At 55.4% G+C, this 7,814-nt stretch overlaps 1 protein-coding gene across 1 annotated transcript in view; it reads right to left on the bottom strand.

Moving 5' to 3' along the window:
• Positions 1 to 478: 478 nt before the first annotated feature.
• The window catches only part of SALL3 (spalt like transcription factor 3), a 20,121-nt gene continuing 12,785 nt past the window's right edge, over positions 479 to 7,814 (bottom strand). Inside the window, 6 exon segments of the mRNA XM_017866142.1 lie at positions 479 to 3,364; positions 4,824 to 7,396; positions 7,399 to 7,518; positions 7,521 to 7,593; positions 7,595 to 7,731; positions 7,734 to 7,814. The exon segment at positions 7,734 to 7,814 is cut by the window's right edge and continues 366 nt beyond it. Coding sequence (XP_017721631.1) covers positions 2,933 to 3,364; positions 4,824 to 7,396; positions 7,399 to 7,518; positions 7,521 to 7,593; positions 7,595 to 7,731; positions 7,734 to 7,814 — 3,416 coding nt within the window. The 3' untranslated portion in view covers positions 479 to 2,932.

Genomic DNA, 7,814 nt, shown 5'->3' with positions numbered 1-7,814 from the left:
ACGTTCTCCATCTGGAATTAAGCTATGTGGAGCCACCCTCCATGAACTCACAAAGCTGCTGCTACCACCACACTGTGGGCACCGCCCCCCACTCCTATCCTGTCCTGTGATTTGATGCACATCTATTCGTTCAGGCATCCTGAAAAGCTGGCATTTCCACTTCATGCTGATGACAGGAAGGCAATTCTGAGCGGTCATTTTTGGGCACTGCGGAGTCTCTGATATGCAGGAATGTTCTACCACATCTTCTTCCCTCATAGATGTAAAAAGAACCCACAACTAGGAGGCTGAATTTTATTTTGGAAAAAAGCAAAAGTAAAATTTCAAGACCAATCAAGATGCACTGAGACGCTGCTTAAATCTAAGCTGCCAACCTGTGTTGACGTTCCTGGTGGAAATACCACGGACACACACCCACCGCAAATGACCTCAAATTCCACTTTCTCCATTAGGAAAATCAAGGAACGCAACTCAGAAATAACATTACATCCTGCATTTTATTCAATTCCATATGACAAAAATAGTAACCTAGACTAAGACATCCATTTCAATCAGTAGATGTGTCAAGCCACAAGATTTAATAATAAAAAATATTGGGTCCAGGTAATAATCCCCAGCTGCTCAGAGAGGCCCCAGCCCCGCATGGCATGGCATTACAGTATAAAAATAGTGTCTCTCTTCACCATGCAGAGGGATGGCCTAGCCCTGCACACAGGAGGGTCAGTCTCACTGTACCTTCATGAGCCATCTTATTTACAACACTTTACATTTCTCTTTAGTTATATACACATCCATTTGGGAGAAGAGAGAACACTATATGGTACCAAATACTAACCAAAAAACAAACAAAAAAACCACACGCACACACCAAAAGGGACACCGATAAATAATGAAAACATTCAACTGCTGAAACACAGCAACCTCAAGCCACCTCAGTTTTCTCTGCCTAATGCTTGAGACACCCCAAGCCCTCATCCCGTGAGAAGAGGTGGCACGGTGGGGCCAAGTTACATCTCATCAACGTGGAAAACAGAGCTGTAGAGTTCAGTGTTCATTTCCAATAGAAATAAACAGCTAATGAGTCTTTGATACTCTTTTTGTTCAGTGACACACTGGCACAAACAGCCCATCCTCTTACAATGATTGTTGTTGCTGCTGTGGTTGTTAGAAGATCGTTTTATTTTTCTGTCTCAACCGAGAAGACTTCACTGTCCAGGCATGCAACTCCTCGCACTGCTACCCAGCTGACAGAGCATCTCTTGAACAATTTTGTTGTTGGAAGTTCATAGTGTCAGATGCCAGCACGCTTGCAACGCACGAAAATGAGGTAGTTCACACGACGCCGTGTTTGCGCTGCCTCGGCCGCCCCTGCCTCCTGGGCCCTCCCGGCTGGATGCAGCTCAGCCATCAGCGCCAGACTGTGTTCCGAAAAATCAGAGGACACTGTGCTTTGCTTTCATCTGAGAAGATAATAAATAAATCAGGAACTCGGAAAATTTCAAAGTCATGACCGATTGTACTGCCTGATACTTGCCATTTCTCTTGGGTTTACTGTCCACGTGACCAGTGCCACCAGGTAGCCACAGTCTTGTCTGTGGGTGAGAGAGACAGAGACAGACCCGCTTACAGGAAAATCAGACCTGCAAAAGGTTCTCCTAGTTCCTTCCTGGCTTGTACTGACGTCACAGTCCTAGGATGAATTCACCAAGGTTTCATTAGGGGGTGGTCACAGTTTTTAAATGGGCTTTGTGTTTGTAGAAAAGTTAAATAAATCATTTTAACTTAAGAAACAGCAGGCCCTATTTTCTGAGGAGCTGACAAATCTTGGTGGCTTTTCAAGTGGCATAGATTTCTAATATTGTTTGACCATAAGACAAAAACAAGAAACTGTAACAGTTTTCCCATTTTCCTTAAATTGAAGTACTATTTATAAAATACTTTACATCTTTTTAAATTCTCGAATTATAGACAAACCTCCCTAATACAAAATACTAAAAGTGCAATAGTATAAATTAAGAGTTTGCAACCACATTATACAAACATTACCTTTTTATTGTACAGCTTTGATAATGTGAAGTATTTTCTCACAACTGTTTATAATGTTGTGAGTCATTTACGGTGATGTTTGTCTGTAACTCGTTCCCCAGTCATTGGGCTACAGACCACACTAGAAAACAACTGTCCACATAGCAGCTACAAACATTTAAATTAAAAAAAACAAAACAAACAAACAAAAAACAAAAAAAGGCTTATTACTGACAGGTACTCGCACATGAAAAGCATGCTATCTTTCCCAACAGAACTTCACAATTTTGCCTGCATTGAAATAATCCACTTATTTATAATAAAACAAATCTTGCTTAAAAAAAAATCACATAGCCAGATGTATTCTGCAGTACAAAAGCTTCATTTAAGGTCGGGGCTATTATATTGTCTGTTACCCGCATAATCTTAACATTATAAATACTACAGACGAAGATAGTGTCATGATACACAGCATTGGGAGTACTAAACCACGTCTTTAACATGAAGAGTTCTAAAAAACATCGTTCAAGTGTCTAATTCAAACGAAACCATCAAATGAGTTTCACTGGAATACCGCGGGGGGACCCCTTTCTCCCTCGTAGAGATTATTGGGTTTCAGGAGAAAGGAAGTGGACATGGTCTGAGCTCTTTCTGTTCCTAAGGCGGTTTTCCAAGCACTTTTTTTTGACGGAAACTTATTTAAAAGGTTGCAGAGTTCTCAAGAACAGTCAGGCTTGCTGTTGAAGGGAGCGCCATGCAGCACTTACAAGACCACCTCTCAGCAGTCGCACAAAGTGTTTTCTGCTATGGGTGAAAGTGTAATGAGAACCGAGGCAAGGAAGGTCGGAGGCCTGACGCTCCAACTTCAAAACGTGGGCCTGGGCAGGGCAGATGAGCGAGTCACTGGCTAGTTGATACCAATCTCCTTGTTATCCTCGATAAACCGTGTGAATGGGCGGCTGGCTGCTGTTTCTGAGCTTGCTTTGTCCAAGCTGACGATGGGTGGGCTACTGCCGGTACGCGCTTTGTCCATCCCACTGGCCATGGTGCCCAGAGGGGGGAGGGCGCTGCCCCCGAGACTCACGGGGAGCTGGGGGATGCCTCCGTTCTGGATGACGGAGATCTCATTGTTCTTCATGGCGAGCCCGTTAGTGATGGCTGCAGCATACTGGTTCCAAAAACTGGGGTCGACGTTCATTGCCCGAGCTGCCAGGTCCTTCTGGAACATTTCAGAGAACTTCAGGGCATCACCCCCTAGGAGAGCCATGGGGTTCTCCACAGACAGGCGGCGGCCGCGTCTCGCGGGGGCGTTATTCCACATGTGTGTCCCCATGTGCACCTGTGCGAGACACGGAGACAGCCCACGAGTAAGCGCCCAGACACGGAGGCAGAGCTGCTCCGCGTTCACTGCGGCAGACAGAGGTCTACCCCGCTCCCAAGCGCGACTTAAGGACAACAAAACACAGGTGGACTTTTCTGGGCACTTCGTATTTCTACATGCAAACATCTTGTTTTATTGAACATAATAAGCAAAACCAACAAATATAAATTAATGAATGCAATCTTTCAGTAGACAAACTTTAATTTTCCTCTAAGGTGTAAAGACCACATGGCCTCCCAGAGAACGTTCTGGAGCTCGAAGGGTCCGGGTCTTGCCCCTTCACTTGCCCAAGCCTGGCTCCCTTCATGGCCTCCACCGTCCCCCACTTCGCATCCTCTGCTGCTGGGACTCTCTGACTGTGCCCCTCTCCTCTTGCTTTCTCTCAAACGAGAAAATGTTAATTCTAGAACATCCCAGGGCCACCTGCAGCCAGCAGGCCCTTGGGGCAGTTCTTATCCAGCCCACACACGCCGGGTAGAGACCACAGGCATCGATCTTTGGGCTGTCTGAAGAGGCTGCGGGAACCCAGACAGGCTGGCTTTGCAAACGAGGACTTCACAGAGGACAGAAAGCAGCCATCAGCCAAGATGGTACAAGGCATGGGCCTGAGCCACCCAGTACTCGTCACACACCCTCTCTACCACTGCTGCTGCGATCTCAGCACAGCGCTGGCTCCTCTGCCCGATGCCAGAAGTTTCTCACCCAGCGCCCCTCCTGTGGGCCCTCTTGGCAGCCACAAGGACAGAATGACGGGACCTGTTGAGTGACCTCACCTTGGTATTGCTTGTATTACATGTGAGATTTAAAACCAAGTTTATTTTCCATCAGATTCAAGAGGGGCTTCAGGCCCTGGACCTGCCCCCAAGTTGCAAAGTGAGTGTTCTCACCCCTAACCAATGCCTAACCTGGCTGAAGCCATCAGAGGCCCAGCTGCATGTGTCCCCGGGGAGAGGCCCAGCTGCATGTGTCCCCGGGGAGAGGCCCAGGCTCCTGCTCCTCCTGCAGCCGATTAACAGCATGTAGCCTAAGTGTGTGTGTGCACAGGGACACACACACATGCCAGACACCACACACACGACATGCCCATTTGGACACGCACATTATACACGTATGGATACGCTATACACCCACACATGGGGCACCTACACGTGCACACTCATACACAACCCATACACACATGCACGCACATAGGTATACGCTGCTCACCCACACGCACACCCGACACACATACATCACACCCTACAACACACACACCACGCACATGCATGCAAACACACCCACACCCACAAGTGTGGCATCTCATCCCCCTGGCCAGGATAGGAGCAGGACCTCGGTCGCTGTGTCCGCGGCAGGTGATGGAGGAAGCCACCGTGGCTCGGCGCAAGGCAGCCGGGGCTGGAGCCTGCCATGCTCTTACCTTGAGGTTGCCCTTGGTGGTGAAGGCCCGACCGCAGATGGTGCAACCGAACGGCTTCTCGCCGGTGTGCGTGCGCTCATGGATCTGCAGGGCACTGGCCGAGGAGAAGGTCTTCCCGCACGACTGGCAGTTGTGCTGCTTGGGCGTCCGGCGCGGCGGGGGGGCCAGCATGGGCGCCAGGCCCGGGCCCATCACTGTCTGAGGCCCGGCGGGGACCTGGACGCCCGCGGGCAGGGGGGCACCCTCGCCCAGCGCCATGGCCTTGCCGTGACCGTTCACTTCCACTTTGATCATGGTGGGTGCGGCGCTGGAGATCAGGCTAGGAGTGCTTTGGCTGGGACCTAGAGCAAAGTTGGGGTCAAATAACTGAGAAGGCAGCTCTTTCAATCTGTGCGTCAGTAAGTGCTGTTTTAAATTACCCATAGTGGAGCACCCTCGCCTGCAGAGCGCGCAGACGAACGGCCGCTCCTTAGTATGGCTGCGGTAGTGGATTTCCAACGCGCTCTTGCAAGCAAAAGGCTTGCCACAGACACCACACACAGTGCTGGGACACTTACCCCGCTCCCTGTTCAGGAACAGCAAGCTGAAGGGCGCCTCCTCCTTGATGCCCGCGCGGCCCGGGGCGCCTCCACTGCCTGGGGCGGGGGCCGGGCTGTCGGGCCTCTCGGTCTTGAGCGGGATCTCCTGGGGCTCCTCCGGGGCGCCCAGGCCCGGGGACTTGGAGCGGAAGCTCTCGCCGTTGCTGGGGGCAGGCGACAGGGCCTGGGAGGACGAGGACTCGGACAGGGCGGGGCTGCCAGCGCTGCGGCTCTCCAGGTCGCCCACGGCCGACGAGGAGTCGTTGCTCAGGCGGTCACTCTCTCCGGACCCGTTATCCACGGACTTGAGGCTGGTCAGCTGCTGGCAGCTCATGACCGAGTCGATCATCTTCATCTGGTTCTCCAAGGCGGCAATGCTGGAGATGACCGAGGGCGGGGAGGGCGGGCAGGACCCCGCGTAGGACAGGAGCGGCTTGGCCGGGTCGTTGGCCGCGTCCTTCAGTTCGGCGTCGTCTTCCATGGAGTTCTCGTCCAAGTCGTCGTCGTAGCTGCTCAGAATCTCCGCGTTCTTGTCGTCGTAGGCCAGCTCGGAGTCCATGGCATCCTGGAAGCCCTCGGGCAGCGGCGTGTTGGGGATCTGGCCGCCCATGTGCATGCGAATGTGCTGCTGCAGGACCACGGCGTTGGTGAACTTCTTCTGGCAGATGGGGCAGGAGTGCTGAACGCGCAGGGGCGGCTTGGCGCGGTGCACGCCGAAGTGCGTCTTGAGGTTGCCCTTGGTCGTGAAGGCGCGGCCGCAGATCTTGCACTTGAACGGCCGCTCCCCCGTGTGCGTCCGGTAGTGCATCTTCAGCGCACTCTGGCAGCTCAGTACCCGGTGGCAGATGACGCACTGGTTCGGGTCCGTCATCTTCTTGTCGATGTTCTCCACCAGCTGCTGCAGCTTCGAGGTTTCTGACGTTTGCATCGAGTCCAGCAGCCCGCCGAACGGAAACTGGGCCTTGAACTGCTCGGAGACGGCGGGGGGGCTGCCGAGGCTCGTGGGAGCGCCATCCACCGATGTGGGCGTGGCGCTGGCCTGCGCGCCCACGGGAGCGTCCCCGGCCCTGGTGCAAGGCAAGCTGACGGGCTCGGCTTTAGTCAGGGGCGGCCCGCCGAGGAGTGGCTGTGGGGACTCGGCGGTGGCTGACACGCCGGACTCGGGGTGGTTGAGGCCTGGGGACAAGGAGGCGCACTCGCTGGAAGCGGGCGAGGGCCTCTGCGGGGAGCGGCTGGCGGGGGTAGCGCTGGGGGAGTCGGCGTAGCCGTGCGTGCCAGGGACAGTGGGCGGCAGTTGCAGCCCCACGGACGTGGGCACGGTGGGCAATACGGGCTTGCTGTCCAGCCAGGTGGTCACGGGCTTCTCCGGGGGCAACGACATGCCGTAGGGGATGCCCGAGCAAGTGGGTACATTGTCCAGGTACTCGGGGACTGGGTAGGGGTTCATCTGGATGTGGGGGTACTTCTCCTTGTGCCTCTGGAAGTGCACCTTCAGGTTGCCTTTGGTGGAGAAGCGGTTCCCGCAGATGTTGCACTTGAAGGGCCGCTCACCCGTGTGCGAGCGCAGGTGGATCTGGAGCGCGCTGTCACTGCCGAAGACCTTGGCGCAGAAGCGGCATTTGTGCTTGAAAAACGGGTCCTCGGCACTGGCCTTGGGCTCGAACACTGACACATTGGGCGGCTTGCCTTTGCGGTGCTTCATGAGCGCGGACAGCGGGTCCAGGGCGTTGGCCGTGGCCGCGATGCTGACCAGCGGGTTGGGGAAGATGACGCCGCTGGCGGAGGTCTGAGGTAGAAGCGGGCTTGGCAGGCCGGGTGCCGCGCCCAGCAAGGACCCGGGGCCCAGGGCAGGCGGCGTGGACGCGCTCTGTGGCTGCGATGAGGCCGCACTCTGCGGCGCTGGGCCGGGGCGGGGCGGCATGGCCGGGGCCGCGCTGGGGACGGCGGGCCGCGCTGGGCTCGCATGCCGCCGGGGTGCTGTCCTGGCGCCAGACTCGGCCGGGACAGGGCTGCGAGCCCTCGAAGGCAGCCGGGCGGCGGGCGAGCCGCGGGGGCGGCGGCCGGGCCTGCCGACAGAGGGAGCGCCGCCAGCCCCGGGCAGCTGGCTGGGACCGGGCCGGTGCGCTCCGGGCGGCCGCAGGACTGAGCGAGGGCCGCGGGCGGCGCTGAATGAGGCCACCCTGGCTGCGAATCCTGCTCGATGAAGCTGAGCTGGTGGATCTGCTGCTGCTGCAGGGCATGAGCCTGCTCCAGGATCAGAGGCCAGGCGCGCAGCCGCCACGCTGCCACCTGTGCCGAGCCGCCGCATGCGCGTGCGCCCTGCGAAAACGCGCCACGGCCACCTTGGTGCTCACAGCGCCTCCAGGGTCAACGTTGGTGCTGGGCGCGCGCCGTAGGCGGGCCGTGGGGGGTG

Source organism: Rhinopithecus bieti, unplaced genomic scaffold (genome assembly GCF_001698545.2).
Source record: "Rhinopithecus bieti isolate Rb0 unplaced genomic scaffold, ASM169854v2 scaffold_84002, whole genome shotgun sequence".
NCBI lineage: Eukaryota > Metazoa > Chordata > Mammalia > Primates > Cercopithecidae > Rhinopithecus > Rhinopithecus bieti.
The sequence above is the reverse complement of the archived record's forward strand: the minus strand, read 5'-3'. Positions and strand labels throughout refer to the sequence as shown.